The sequence below is a fragment of the Phyllopteryx taeniolatus genome, chromosome 8, assembly GCF_024500385.1.
Source record: "Phyllopteryx taeniolatus isolate TA_2022b chromosome 8, UOR_Ptae_1.2, whole genome shotgun sequence".
Classification (NCBI taxonomy): domain Eukaryota; kingdom Metazoa; phylum Chordata; class Actinopteri; order Syngnathiformes; family Syngnathidae; genus Phyllopteryx; species Phyllopteryx taeniolatus.
Window position 1 is genome coordinate 13,343,746 of NC_084509.1, and position 16,073 is coordinate 13,359,818.

Below are 16,073 nucleotides of genomic sequence, written 5' to 3' on the forward strand. Positions count from 1 at the left end.
GCAGGGCACACAGACAACCATTCGCACTCACATTCACACCGTCACTGAGTGGGAACTGATCCCACGCTGCCCACACCAAAGTCAGGCGAGTGCACCACTACACCATCAGTGACTCTTCCTAAGTATTTCAAAATATCAATAAAAATAACAAGCTTGCTAAAGTTTGTGATTTTTCTTTGTATAGACTCTCAGTCACCCAGGTCATGGTAAAGGTCAAATCGAGGCAACTGGACTTCTTCTTGTCTTTTGAATTTGTGTTTTTATGTTTTGTGAAAATGTTCAAAAATTACGGATGCAATTATGCTGTTAAGCTTATGATTTCTAACGGTTTTCTCCCCATACCTGCGTGGGGTTTCTCCAGGTACTCTGGTTTCCTCCCACATCCCCAAAACATGCATGGTAGGTTAATTGAGAACTCTAAATGAATGTAAGTGCGAATTGTTGGTTGCTTATAGAGTCACCTGGAAGAGGTTCCAGCACCCTCGCGGGGATCAGCAGTACGGAAAACGGATGGATGGCTGTCAAGGACTGATCGAGGTATTCCTTTTTAAATATATTTTTTAATGTTTAATTTTGAGTTTAAATGTATTACTTGACACTGGCAAACAACATTGAAGTAAATATATATAAAAAATACAGTAACTAAAATAAATCCAAGCAGTTAGGAAAACGTCGACGAAAGGTAGGCCACGCCTCTTTCCCCGACCCGTCTCCGAGTTTCTTACTTGCCCCGCCTGCTTTTTGTCACTTCAGACAAGAAACGAGCGCTGCCACACACGAGTTTCCTTGTGTCTCCTTGCCAACTCGCACTCCAACTTCAAGTTGGAACTTCTTCCTTGGGCAACTTTTACCGCTCGTAACTATGGCCGACAAGGTGGAGGACGTCAAAGCGTACCATGACAGCGAGGACCCGCTGGCCAACGGCTCGACCCGCAGCGGCGGCGGCGGCTCGGCGGAGCCTCTCTCCCGGCGTGTGATGCGGATAGTCGAGGCCAACCTTCTGGTGATCCTCACCGTAGCGGGCGTCATCATCGGCGTCTTCATCGGTCTCGGCGTGCGTAACGTGGAGCTGTCCCGCACCCAAGTCATCTACATCGGCTTCCCCGGCGAGTTGCTCATCCGCCTGCTCAAGATGATCATCATCCCCTTGGTGGTGTGCAGTCTGGTGACCGGGGCGGCCAGTATCGACCCCAAAGCCCTGGGCAAGCTGGGCGGATGGGCCATGCTCTTCTTCCTGGTGACCACGTTGATCGCCTCGACCATCGGGGTGGTGATGGCCTTAATCATCAAACCGGGCTCGGTGACGCTGACCAAACCTCAAGTGGCGGGTTTGGATGACGGCGTGCCCGAACCCAAAGAGGTCATCGACTCCTTTTTAGACTTGATCAGGTGAATGAAACCCCCCGAATCCACCGTTGTTTGCATGTTTCGGCGCTTTGTCCAGGGCCAGTTTTGTCAGTTTTATATAGTACAAACCCAATATATTGCAACGAACACGTGTAGTTGCATCAGCTCGTGTTGCTGCAGGCTAAATGAACACTCTTGGCCCTCTGCCACTCTCGTCACACACATGATCCTCCCACGTTTTCCCCCTCAGAATTGACAACTCGGGAATGCTCATGTAAGTCACATTTGGCAGTAGGGGTTTCCATGACTAAATACTACATGTTGGAACAGCCCTAGTCAAGCAGGAAGAAGCCAGACAGCTTATTGTCATTGACTGGAAACGACTTCACAATCCTCCATCAGGTCCTCATTAAACTATGAATAGAAAAGGAACTTTACAATGTTCTACATGCTAATTAACTCAAGGTTTCAAGTACTTTTAATTGTCATGCTAGCACACATTTACACATGATATGCAGTGTTGCCACAGTTACCTTGAAAAAGTAACTTTGTAACTGTACAGATTACTTGAACTTAAAAGTAATAGTTACTTTACTGATTACTTGATTTCAAAAGTAAGTTAGAAAAAAGTAACTTTAGTTACTTTCAGCAGCTGAAAGGCTGAAAGGCAGGAATATCACTTATCCACAATAGGAAAAAAAAGCATGGACTTAATCGTACCCATTACTTGGTAATGTACGCCACACAAATTACAGAATTATGACATCAACATGAACCAATAACTTGTATATTAATGTAGTTGAAGCCTCATTAAATAGTGCAGACTTGACATGCCAACACAGTATAGTAAGTACCTAAACGTAAACAAGCACACCATTCCCACTCCTCAAGACTCTTAACGGATAGATAGATGATGCTGATTGTGGTCCATGAAGGTAACTGTGTGTGTGTTTGTGCGCGCGCGCACATGTACGTAAATGTTAAAGTGAGTGCCGGTTTGATATTGGGGGCATACAAACACACACACCGATAAACCATTGCTCCCGCCATTGTAATTTTGATGTGAAGAGCGAGAAAGGGCGACAAGATTATGCAACTGTTGAACTAGCAAAGCTGTGGGGGGAGAAGCACTTACCTACGTGTCACGTCAGCTATGCAGCGAAGTTAAACCAGCTCAGTTACAAAGTTGAAACTTTTCATTGTAAATATTATTTAAGTATTGTAAGTCCTTCAGTGACTCAGTCCTTAACCTCCATGACTGATTTATGACCGAGCACTTCGGTATGAATAATAACCCACAATGGCTTGCGCACTTAACACGCCAGTAAAACTGTATTCTTAATTGTACACTTAACACGCCAGTAAAACTGTATTCTTAATGTGTAGATAAAAAAGTAACAACAAATACACTTTTTACTAAGTAAAATAACACAAATAGTGTGGCGATAGTGAAATTGTGCATTTCTTTGCACTTTTATGATACTGCGCCGTCACTGTGGATTGTAGAATCAAGTGTCACGTCCCAATCGCTTTCTTCTGCTTAGTGAGAAATCCTCTGTCTGTGTGAACAGTTAAATCCTATTGAAAGGCTGCACTGAGGTTTTTCTGAGTCACTTGCCACAAGTCAGTACTTAGTGAGAGATTTTAATCAGAATCAGAATCAGAATCATCTTTATTTGCCAAGTATGTCCAAAACACACAAGGAATTTGTCTCCGGTAGTTGGAGCCGCTCTAGCACAACAGACAGTCAATTTACAGAACACTTTGGAGACATAAAGACATTGACAAAAAACAATTGTGCAAAAAGATGCAGAGTCCTCTAGCACTTAGAGCAGTTCGAATGACTAATATCGCAATAGTCCGGTGCAATGACCATTGTGCAAAGGGCGCAATTCGTCGGTCACGTGAAGCAATGCGGGCGTTGTCGGCCGCGCAACTGCGGGAGAATAAAGAGGCCTTAATGTTTAATTTTTTGATGCTGCATTGGACAAGAAACCACCTGCTGGCCATGTGCATAATCACAGGCAGCTGTATCTTTACCACACACAGTATGTGCTGCGTTGCATTTTTGCGTCTTTTTGGCTCTCGTGATTGACTATGTATTACAAAACAATGTTTGACAAAGTTATTTCCCAACATGAAGTGTAAAATCGTTCTGTGTCCTTAAAATGTTCATCATCACTGGTATGGCAGGTTGTATAATGTTTTTCTGTCACTTTGGGAAAATGGCATGGGCTTAAGAGGGCAGATGATTTTGAAAGTGCTTATTTAGAAATAACAGCTTATCATTTTTGTGTTAAGTGATTCATTCATTCATTCATGAATAAACTGTGCGCGGGATAGCCGCAGTGATGTCAGTGCCGTCGCCGCCCGTGCGAGTATAAAGGAGCCTTAACAGTATGACAGCCTTCGGAAAGAAGTTGTTCCTCAGCCTGGTAGTCCTGCACCGGATGCTCCGTAGACTTCTGCCGGAGGAGAGAGGATGGAAGAGAGGGTGTGCAGAGTGGGTTGAGTCTTTCATGATGCAGAGAGGGGTGTCCCGATACGATCTTTGAGATCGGAAATCAGTCCAATGTCAGCAAAAAAAAAAAAAGAGTAAAGAGTATCGGATCAGACTTGACCTAAAATCTCAGATTTTACCTCAGTCCATTCCATGCTTCACTCCAGCACTTCTTTTCAGCGGACATCCTCTATTGCTACTCTTACGTTTAAGCAACATTTGTCCTCATCAGAGCAGCCAGTGTCGTATTTGTTGCACTGGTCTTTTGTATTTTCGCGTTAAAGTGCTGCGGGTCGTGGCCCTGGTTGTGGTCCCAGCGGAACCATGAAGCAGATGTAACATTAGCGACAAGAGTTGATCCGCTAGTACATCTTGTATTAATTAGGAAACGCGCCTACAATTCTAAAATTAGTTTACGGATGTTAAAAGTCAGAGGAAAACGATTTTAAAATGTTTCTTGATAGCTCTAGCTCGAGAACCCCTTTACAAACAACATCTGCCATTTCGAAGTGATTATATAGCAGACATACAGCAGTTAAATCGATAAATATGATGCAGAATGCGCCTTCTGTTATTTGCATCCAGCGCCTTCCGGTCTTCGTCTCTTTCCGGCGCTGTGATGTCACATGAGCCAAATAGCCCGTTCATTCGGCGTTGTGTGCTATTGTTCCATGCTGTTGTTCCCGTCCTTGTATGTATGATTTAACAATGCCACAATGGTTTATTCTGTGGCATTTGGTTGTACAAAGGGTTCAGGCAGTGGCAAGAGTTTTTTTTGGCTTTCCAAGTGAAAAAGGAATACGGCACCAATGGGTAGGGAAAATCAATTGACAGGGGAAGAAACGTGGTCAGCTATGGGCAAGCATTCCAAACTGTCCCGATCACTTCGAACCGGCGTGTTTTGAGAAAGACTTAGCAGAAAGCATTGGATACAGAGGTAGAGGCTGAAACCAGCTGCGGTGCCAACAATTTTTCCTACGGCCATCCGGACCTCAACCGCCGGCAAGAGAACTAAATCTTGCAGTCACCACGGTGCCGCGGCGAAGTGCCGCAGACTTGGCTGCTCGTCGTCGTCACTGTTCCGACCTTCTGATCGGCTCAAACATGTACGGTTTGACGATGCCAAGTTCAGTTGGGTGCTCCTGTACGTCAAAATCCTCCTCCTCCTCATATTCCAACACGTTGCTCACCATTGCGTATAGAGTGTAGCGCACTGTGTTTGGCAATTGCAACGTCCCTTCTGGTAGCCCTTGTGGTGGATAGAGTAACCACACCCCGGTGTCTTGAGCTTCGGGTATGTTCGGGGAGGACTCAATATGCGTCATAAAAACCTCATTTTTAGCTAAACCATGGTTGAAAACTTGCTGGAAGTTATGTGCATGTATTACATAACATATAAGCAATGCAAATATGAATCTTAACTGACCCCATAACATCTTTGTCATCTGACCCTTAATGTTAAATGTATTAAGCGATGGAGCGATGTTAGTGGTTATGACACAACAGAGAATGAACTAACTTCAAATTCAGAAATGGACAATAAACACAGAAAAATATTGTACTTACTATTTTCCTGGAGTATGCATTTGGGATTAGTCTTTGAAGTTGGTAATAGTGATAAATGAAGTGAAACAGACATGATTTTCGTCAATTCTTTGCCAGAATGAGAGTGCTTAAAGAGGAGGATGCTATTCACGTGGCACAGCTTGAAGCAGGCATCAGGTGCAGGTGGAAATGGTCCTGGCTGAAGTTGGACGCTAGAACAAAAAAAGCAAAGAAATGAGGCAAATTTAATTTTAATCTTAAATTTGTACATCAAGATGTACATGAGTGGTGTAAATAAATGTTTTTCTGCACAAATATGTTTTTTAAATATTGTATTCTTCAGTCTTCCAGATTGCTGAATGTATGTTAAAATAAAAAAAATCTCTGCAGGGGCCCGGGGGATCCCCAGAGACCCCCTACAATGTTGTTTTTTTTGCCACTTTTTTCATGCCTTTGGTGTTTGCATGTCTGCACAGAGAGAACTGGGGCTACCAGGGTAGCTCGGGACGTTCCTGTAAAAGTGGTGCGGTGGGAAAGCCCCTTATTTTTAGCCTTGATTAAATGTTATTGCGGTCGGTTTATGGCCGCTTTATGGCCGGTCTCTGATTATCAGAGAGACATAAGTCTGACTAAATGTATCCTCAAAGAATGCTGTTGACTAGCTTGTAACACTTACTAGGTGAAACATAACAATAGAGTAGTTATTCAGCATGCAAATCAAGATATTGATTTACTTTTGATGGCGAGAGCAAGGGTGGGGGGGGGGTTACTGAATAATCACGGAATGCATCAGTGTAGAGCAGACAGACAGACTCACGCTGAGCCATTATGATAATAGAACGGCAAGCCCCGTGTCTCTTATTATAGCGAGCCCTCTCAGTGGGTGTCCTGCTTTCTTTTGACGAGAGCCCATGTGGCGCCATGGCTACTGGTGTTCAACGAAGCGTAAAAACCAAAATAAAAAAGGGGCATCATGGTCAACCGGTACACTTGTTGCGTGTTTGATACGTCTTTATTTTGCATGTATCACTGCAGCACTTACAGGAGACAGAAGAGACACATCCATGTTGACTGCTCCCGTCTCATATTGTTGTTTTTTCATGCTCATCACTGGTATGGCAGGTTGTATAATGTATAATAGTGTGGGGAGTGAAGATTCAACACGGTGCGGTGACAGTGTGTACAATGTCCACAGAGTCGTAATTTATAAAGCTCGCGACACGTAAGACCAGAGTTGTGTGTTCCCAGCGCGTCTCAGCCTTCCAAAGGGGCCGTGTTTTATGTGAGAAGCAGATACCAACAGTTCGGGCGAGGAGGTGCCCGCTGGCCTGGTACCCACTCAAATTTATAATGACATTGATCCGTCCCCTCCACTTTTTTAATCTCCCTCTCTTCCTGAAGCCGGATGTACACATCGGCAAGGAAGATGAATCTTACAAACCCTAAATGGAAAATGGAGGGGACCCTCCGCAAGCACAGACTTTCTCCAGCTTGTGACTGCTATGCGACGTGAGGCTCCCTCTCGTCATGGTGAGGGGGCCGAACGCACACGTGCGTTGTTCATAATAACGACACGGCACTCTATTTTCAGAATGGCGAGCGTGCAAGTGGAAGAGATTGACTAAAGCGGTGAAAAATATTTGACCACCATGTTTTTATATAGTGAGACTGCGTTAAGGGAGCATTAAAACATGCACTCGCAAAAATGCGACCACATTAAATTACTCTCACACACTGAGGAAAAAAAAGGGTCGCCTATGCAACCATTTTGGTTGCAGTCTCAAGGCCTGCCATAACCATACCATCAAAACCCAAGACCACAGCAGACTTGTTATGGTCTTTCATCCTGTGAATCACTTCCACGCTGTCATGTCCTACATAACGTGACGTTGATGCGTTTCATTTAAACTGGAAAAAAATGGCCCAAAGTAGCATGTGAAGGAAATTCCTGACTACTCTTAAGTCAATAAGCAAGAGCAGAAAGCGCAACTGGGCCACATGAATTTGTTCTTGGGAGATTTATGTTTGACTTGAGGTTGTTCAAGGGCTTTAAGTGGAAGATTATGATGCTAAACACAACTTGAAGTCGGTATGGGTAAAGCTTTATCACTCTCCAACGCATCTGCTGACTTGAGTTTATGTTGATGCTGAATTCTGGTGCAGTCCTACGCATAGACTCACTGGTTTTCCGTGAATGCCTGGGTTTAGCGTTTTCATCAGTAGTGGTAGCAGCAGGCCTTCCACCGGTTTGTTTGTCAAGAACAGATCCTGTTTTAAGAAACTTGCCATGGCTAGCGTACATTGTAACCATGCGTTGGAGCAGTGTGAGGGCCACAACGCTTCTCAAACTGGTGCCTACCTACAGTCGGGCACAAAAAAACTTCTTGCCAAGCAACACTTTTGCAATGCTGCTCCAATGGCAATTGGCGAGCTGTAGACAAAGGAAGGCTTACAAAAACTGCAAAGCTTAAGATGTTAAATGCTGATGACCTCACGTCTGTCCAAATGATACCTGAAACGAAATAGAAAAAAAGGACTCGTGCAGTACATTTTGGAACTTCCTTTATATTAGAAGTGGTGGCTAATGGGGGGATTGATCATTTAAAGCTTCTGGTATTTCCGCATGATCAGTCTTGTGATTCTAATATTAATGTCGACAGGGCATCTAGCCACAGTCACAATGCTGCTTTTCTCCAATTTAAACATGTTTCTTCTTAAAATGTTGTATATTTGATGAGATACTTGATCTGTGTGGTTTCAAAGTCAAATTGAATCACTTAATGTTGTGTTGTGCTTTTAATAAATTGTAAACTGCACTTCATTTGATTTTCATCTGGATCATGTGATACTCAGGAATGGCATCTGTTTATGATTTTGTTTTCACCACAGAAACATCTTTCCCTCCAACTTGGTGTCTGCTGCCTTTCAGTCTGTAAGTTGTGCATCTTGCATCTGTATAAAATGTTTGTTAATAAGGAAATGTTTCCCTGAGTTTCTCAAGCTGACAAAGTCTCTCCTTTGTAGTACGCAACAAGCTACAAGCTGGTGAGCACAAATGGCACAAATGGAGTCCCCAACATCACAGTGGAGAAGGTGAGAAGGGAAGGAAAAAAAAGTCCCCGAATAAATTGTATCAAGGTTGGTTCTTGGTGTATGTCCTGACTGTCTTGCGTGTGTAGGTTCCCTTTGGAACCGACCAGGATGGGATGAATATTCTGGGCCTGGTGGTGTTCGCCATCGTATTCGGTGTGGCGTTGAGGAAGTTGGGGGAGGAAGGCGAGATCTTGATAAAGTTCTTCAACTCCTTCAATGAAGCCACCATGGTGTTGGTGTCTTGGATTATGTGGTAAGGTTTGGGGTTTGTGGAGGTGCATTGTTTGAAATTCTTTCCCTTTTCCACTGCTCGGGTGCTACTTGCATAGACATGGCTCCACTGGTGATTGACACTTTTCCATTGGCAGAACAAAGTAAATTTTTAGTACCTGATTAGGTGGGGTTCCAAGTGTGGCGATTTTAACCACTGCTGTATACACTCACTGAAGAACTTTGTCGTCATTGCAACATTTTGAGGACAGGGCTAGAAATAACACCAATAAACACACTTGCTATTGTTAGTTTACTGGAGTTCTACAATTCAGTCTCCTCTTTGCTGCCGCCATCCATTTTTGTGCTACCCTCAGAGTAAAATTAGTGTTCTTACTATGGTTGCTTTCTTTCATTGTTTTTGGTGTAGATGTGTTGAATGTGGCGTGATTTTCAATTTCCTGCTTTACTTGGAAAGCCAACCACACCTAGGCGATTAGAGCTGTACAGTGAAAACGCTTTATATGGTACCTTCTGCTTAATGCATTCACTGCCGGCCGTTTTCAAAGCAGGGTTAACCATATTACAAACCATTTTAGAGCATTTTGACATCTTTCAAGAGCCACAGAATATTTTACATATATAGGCAGCGAACACATTAAAAGAAAGAGTAGACTCTTCTTTCACCAGGAAAAAAAGTTTGTGTCTGGCTTTTTCCATTGTTTCGTTATCAGCTGTCGAACATGGGTTGACTTCACCAAAAACACCAGTTTCTGACTAGAAAGCGGAGAAAATGAGCTTTTTTAACAAAGAAACATGTCAAGCACGACTGATTTCGACGCTAATGCTTTGCTTTTGTGACACTTCAAACTATAAAACAACAAAAACAAGACTTAGAAAGGGATTTTAATGGTAAAATAATTTATTTACAGATATAAAAATAAGTCGTTTGCTATTCACTCGATAAACAGCTTCATCTTTTATGACGATAGCGACACACTTTCTACTACCTACCGCTGCTGCACATACTGTTTATGCCATACATACATATAGAGTGTAACCTGGATAAAACGGACCATGAAGGAAGCACACTAATTCCTCACGGCTCATGAAAGCGACTCGGCTATGATGAGCACTGTACGTCAACATTGTCACCATGACCAAGCACATCATCGAGGTAGGTTTGGATAAAATGTGAAAGTTTCAAACATTTTCAAGCTTTTTTATACTTATTTTACAGTGTAGTGGGTGTTTCAGGCCACAAAGAAATGTACCAAACATTTTTTTTTACTGTATAATAATATGGGTGCATAAAAAAAAAAGTGTAACAATCGGCTATATCAGACAACCCCCCGCGCTTCTATTAGTCCGTTCTATCGAGGTTCCACTCCGTTCAGTGTAAGGTGCCTAAACTTGTCCGTATTCCAACATTTCTCTCTCATAAATGACGTGCCAAGCCGAGATTCACCCCCTAATCTTTATGTTCTACTCTATAAAGATGAGCTAATCTAAAATCCAAAGCGATGCAACGCCGGCTTCTATTGTGATCTGTTAGTTATTACAGTGGTTTGTTTACAAACCTGAATTTCACAGGCAGGCTGGGCGAGACCCTCCTCCATGCCTACCCGTTGAAAAAACATACTTGACGAATATATTCATCTGTGGCAGTTAAACGGTTGGATTCCAGTTGTTGAATATAAACATCGATGGCGGTGATTGAGTTAACAACCTTTGTTCAATTCATCCCCCTCTCCTCTCAGGTATGCCCCCTTTGGTATTATGTTCCTTGTTGCTGGAAAGATTGTTGAGATGGAGGATGTCGGCACGCTTTTCGCAAGCCTGGGAAAATATATAGCGTGCTGCATTGTTGGGCACGCCATCCACGGCCTCTTTGTGCTGCCTGCCATCTACTTCATCATCACGAGGAAGAACCCGTACACCTTCCTGTGGGGAATATTCACAGCTCTGGCCACAGCCTTTGGAACGGCCTCCAGGTAATGAGCTTGCGCAGTTCCAACAGTTGGAGTCAACGAAGAACAGGAGTGATGTGTCCCGTGTAATCGATGGCATATTGTGCATGATGCGATTGGCAGTCATAGTGGTTCACATAGTTGACTTATGTGCTGGTACTGTGTGATCAGTTCTTACAGTATGTCAAACTTTGGCCCTAAGTCAGTCACCTACGATAAACTATATTTTAAACAAGCTGAAATTGTTGATTGACAAATTTGTGTTAGGATGGAACCATGTGGAACACCACTCCTGATAGGAAACTGAACCAGTAAACCAGACCAGGGATTTTGAGCTTGTTTTTGTTTACATCTGCAATTCCTTCTTTTTACGCTCATGACTCTGTCTCCTCCAACCCCCCCTGCAGCTCTGCCACGCTCCCCCTGATGATGAAGTGCGTGGAGGAAAATAACGGCATCTCCAAGCAAATCAGCCGCTTCATCCTTCCCATTGGTGCCACGGTCAACATGGATGGAGCCGCGTGCTTTCAGTGCGTGGCTGCCGTTTTCATCGCTCAGCTGAACGACTATTCCCTCAACTTCATCCAAATCATTACCATCCTGTGAGTAGTCCATGCACCTGCACAACGATAGGATTTGTTTGTTTGAGATGTCTTTATGTTGTTGATATCTTTCTTCTTTCATCCAACCAGCGTGACTGCCACGGCTTCAAGTGTTGGTGCAGCAGGAATACCCGCTGGTGGGGTGTTGACCCTCGCTATCATCCTGGAAGCAGTCAGTTTGCCCACCAACGATATCTCCCTCATCTTGGCAGTTGACTGGCTGGTGTGAGTATCCAGCCCTTTAATAGCATCGCTTGCTGTTCTTTTTTACCTTTTGAATTCATTAGTGGGCTTATCGCTGTTGACTCTTTTCATTGGGGAAACCAAACAAATTTTTTTACGGGTTTTGACAGTATGCTTAAATGCCTTAACGTGGATGTGGGAAAGGATAGGCACAGTTGTCGATGCACTTTTTAGCCGTTTATTGAACGCCAGTAAATCACACAAACACAATTAGCACACTCACACGAGAGCAGCTTTCAGCCCCCTCCTGAGATGGCGGATGGTGGACCAGAATTTCCTCGAAGCTGTCCGGAAGTCTTTCTCCATCGCCTCAACAAACTCATCCCATGCCCGAGATTTTGCTTCAGCGACCACCAAAGCTGCATTCCGCTTGGCCCGCCGGTACCCATCAGCTGCCTCAGGAGTCCCACAGGCCAAAAAGGCCCGATAGGACTCCTTCTTCAGCTCGAGGGCATCCCTCACCGTTGGTGTCCAACGGGTTCGTGGATTGCCGCCACGATAGGCACTGACCACCTTACGGCCACAGCTCCGGTCGGCTGCCTCAGCAATGGAGGCGCGCAACATGGTCCACTCAGACTCTATGTCCCCCGCCTCCCCCGGAACATGAGCAAAGTTCTGTCGGAGGTGGGAGTTGAAACTCCTTCTGACAGAGGATTCTGCCAGATGTTCCCAGCAGACCCTCAACAATACGTTTGGGCCTGCCAGGTCGGACCGGCATCTTCGCCCACCATCGGAGCCAACTCACCACCAGGTGGTGATCAGTTGACAGCTGCGCCCCTCTCTTCACCTGAGTGTCCAAGACATGCGGCCGCAAGACCGATGACACGACCACAAAGTCGATCATCGAACTGCGACCTAGGGTGTCCTGGTGCCAAGTGCACATGTGGACACCTTTATGCTTGAACATGGTGTTCGTTATGGACAATCCGTGATGAGCACAGAAAGTCCAATAACAGAACACCGCTCGGGTTCTGATCGAGGGGGCCGTTCCTCCCAATCACACCCTTCCAGGTCTCACTGTCATTGCCCACGTGAGCATTGAAGTCCCCCAGCAGAACGATGGAGTCTCGAGTGAGAGTGCTCTCCAGCACCCCCTCTAAGAACTCCAAAAAGGGTGCATAGGCACAAACAACAGTCAGGATCAGTCCCCCCCACCCGAAGGCGGAAGGAGGCTACCCTCTCGTCCACCGGGGTGAACCCCAGCGTACAGGCGCCGAGCCAAGTCCAACCCCTCTCGAGAGGACTTGTACCAGAGCCCAAGCAGTGTGTGGAGGCGAGCCCGACTATATCTAGTCGGAACATTTCGACCTCACACACCAGCTCGGGCTCCTTCCCTGCCAGAGAGGTGACATTCCACGTCCCTAGAGCCAGCTTCTGTAGCCGGGGGTCGGATCGCCAAGGTCCCTGCCTTCGGCCACTGCCCAGCTCGCACTGCACCCGAGCCCTATGCACCCTCCCACAGGTGGTGAGCCCATGGAAGGGGGACCCACGTTACCATTTCGGGCTGTGCCCAGCCGGGCCCCATGGGTGCAGGCCCCGCCACCAGGCGCTCTCCTTTGAGCCCCACCTCCAGGCCTGGCTCCAGAGGGGGGCCCCGGTGACCCACGTCCGGGCAAGAGAAACCTCAGTCCATTAACATCTTTCATCATAGGGGTCTTTTTGCCATGCTTTGGTCCCTCACCTAGGACCCGTTTACCATCGGTGACCCTACTAGGGGTGTGAAGCCCTAGACTGGTTAGAGCGTCAGCCTCACAGTTCTGAGGACTGGGGTTCAATCCCCGGCCCCACCTGTGTGGAGTTTGCATGTTCTCCCGGTGCCTGCGTGGGTTTTCTCCGGGCACTCCGGTTTCTTCCCACATCCCAAAAAACATGCATTAATTGGAGACTCTAAATTGCCCGTAGGTGTGACTGTGGTGCAAATGGTTGTTTGTTTGTATGTGCCCTGCGATTGGCTGGCAACCAGTTCAGGGTGTACCCCGCCTCCTGCCCAATGATCGCTAGGATAGGCTCCAGCACGGCCGCGACCCTCGTGAGGAGAAGCGGCTCAGAAAATGGATGGAAGGAACACAATACAAGTCAATAGAAAGGCCTCTGCACACAACGCATATACATGCCCGTAAAGAAAGTGAACGTTAGCCTTTGTCTTACATTGTTACTCAGTTTCACTATCAAGTTGTGCTTGTTTTCTAGTTCAAGTCTTAACTGGTTGCTGTTAATAAATTTTATTCGTTTTTTTAGTGACCGTACATGCACAGTACTGAACGTTGAGGGCGACGCCTTCGGAGCAGGACTCCTGCAGGTCTTCGTAGACCGCACATCCAAACAAGAGGAAGGAGCGGAGCTGGGCGAGGTCATACCCGTCACACCTGCCCCTGAACACTCACCGCTCATTGAGATAAAAAGTGACGGACAGAGGGTCAACAACAAAAATTCACACCGGGATAAAGAATCTGTCATGTAAGCCAGTTGTGGACCTCACATTTGACCTCGTTAAAACATTACCATGGAATCTGCAAGCAGACACTCTGGACCTCTCGCTTTCTTTTGCTACATCTAAAAATGGTTTGAGAAGCGAGGATGTACTTGATGCATCACAACAACTGTTAAAAGTTTTTTTATTTTTAATATTGTAGCATTTGGACAAGCTGTATCAAAATCCATCTGTCAGTATGATTCATAGAAATATGTGAATGTAGAAGCTCAATGATTGCCTAAAAGGTATGTTTCAAACTATAGTAATTTATTGGAGGTCAAGTAGGAGTATGTACCTATTGAACCTCTGCTACAATTTAAATCTCCTCTACTTTGCTGTTGGTCACTGGCCCTGTATGAGATAAACGGTGATTGTCATCAATTTTTAATTGATATGAACAGAAAGGTTGATGGCAATTGAGCATTGGGAGACTGCTTGTTTGTTTGCCAAACGTTTTCATCTCGAACTGGTGCCGTGGAAAACTATTCAATGTTTTGTGTATATCGTAGGTAATGCAATACTGGAGGTCTGTGTGGACATAGGCCATAGTCAACGTCACGTTAAAATCAAGTTTTAAAACGAGAAAAGAGTGTCTTAGCCTACTTACTGCTTACCCCAACAAGGATATTCATTGATAATTGCAAGTCTCGTTCCCCAAACCAGATGTCTGTCATAGTACCAAGACAAACCAGTGAGTGGCAGCACGGTGCCACAGGGCATCCAGATCGATAAAAAAAATACAAAAAAGAAGCTAGGCTAATTCTTAAAGCGAGCTTCAGGTCACTTTCTAATTGGCGTTCGTTCTGTTTCAATTGACAACTAAGGATTCTGTGGCCCTACGATCTTTGTGTTAACCACACACAGAAACAATTGTATTTTTAAATTGACCATTGTCTGCCCCACTCAAAACATACCCCCACACCACAAGAAAATCGCTCAGGGTAATATCTGTTAATCAGACCCTTGCTGACATTGATCGGAAGGTAAAAATGATTACATTTGGCCCGATTATCGGTATGTGGGCACAATGCTCAAAATGAGTAAGAGTGAATCAACAGCGAATCACTGCGATGTATGAATCAGTTTTGGTTTTGTGCCCTTACGTTTCCTCATCGACAACAAAAGGGAACAATAAGAATAACTAACACTATTTGTACATGTGCTAATGTACCAAAGCCAAAAATGCAGATTTTTTGTTTCTCCTTAAGAGCAAAAATCCCATTGACCCCATAGGGGAGATTTGCTTTGTTTATTTTTGTAACCCAAATGAATGCATTTGCTTTGTTTATTGAGTTTTTTTTAGCCCAAAGAAAGCACAAATGCTTGGCGATCCAACAAGCAGTGTTGTAACTACCGGCACACGTCCGACATGTACCGACTCACGCATATCCAATGAGTGTGAAAGGCTAAACAGTAAGGTTTTTGTACGATGTTATCTTTAATCACATATGCAGAGACTTGTCATATATGTGTGTGTATTATGTTCTCTTGTCAAGGACCCATGAGGTGCTTCCACTTGGTTCCAGGTCTTTGATCGCTCCATTTTGTGGTCTAAAATACAAACAACTTTCTGTGGTTATCTTTTAAAATTGGAGATGTCACGCTAATAACCAAATAAACTCCCAGATTTCCATCTGTTAACTATTTTATATTTAAGACTGTAAAACGTTGGTATGAATGTGTACACTGGTTGCTGTAAACAATAGGATATTACGCTGTGTATTTTATGTCTACACAAGGGCCATCCGTTAACTGTTTTATAATTAAGGCGGTAAAAGGTTGGTATGAATGTGTACACTGGTTGCTGTAAATAATAGGAAATTACGCTGTGTATTTTATGTCTTCACAAGGGGAGGTAAGTCTTTTCAGTTTTAAACAAATGTTTTTTCATAATTTAGTAATGTTGTGAACCATAATTTTTACAGGGGCTGTTTTCTAAAGCATATTGTCGCTGTTTAAGTTTGTTCATCCATTTTGGAAAAGCCCCCAGACGTATTCTTGCCAAGTCTTATATTGTCAGAAGCACTCTGCTAAATGGGAAACTGTCCAAACACTGCTGTTTATACATTGGGCAATGATAGGAATGGGAT

The 16,073-nt window shown here is 44.6% G+C and overlaps 1 protein-coding gene across 1 annotated transcript; it reads left to right on the plus strand.

Moving 5' to 3' along the window:
• Positions 1 to 519: 519 nt before the first annotated feature.
• Positions 520 to 15,618, plus strand: slc1a5 (solute carrier family 1 member 5). Its single transcript, XM_061782840.1, has 9 exons — positions 520 to 537; positions 754 to 1,389; positions 8,282 to 8,324; positions 8,417 to 8,485; positions 8,572 to 8,738; positions 10,456 to 10,689; positions 11,073 to 11,267; positions 11,358 to 11,492; positions 13,749 to 15,618. Exons 2-9 carry the CDS (start codon positions 863 to 865, stop codon positions 13,969 to 13,971), a joined length of 1,593 nt encoding a protein of 530 aa, XP_061638824.1. The 5' UTR covers positions 520 to 537; positions 754 to 862; the 3' UTR covers positions 13,972 to 15,618.
• The last annotated feature ends 455 nt before the right edge of the window (positions 15,619 to 16,073 follow it).

Bases quoted from the DNA above. Each gene is read 5' to 3' on its own strand.
- slc1a5 (XM_061782840.1), top strand. From the start codon at position 863: ATGGCCGACAAGGTGGAGGACGTCAAAGCGTACCATGACAGCGAGGAC. The intron at 1,390-8,281 runs GTGAATGAAACC...TTTTCACCACAG, and splicing joins TCCTTTTTAGACTTGATCAG to AAACATCTTTCCCTCCAACT. The intron at 10,690-11,072 runs GTAATGAGCTTG...CCCCCCCTGCAG, and splicing joins GCCTTTGGAACGGCCTCCAG to CTCTGCCACGCTCCCCCTGA.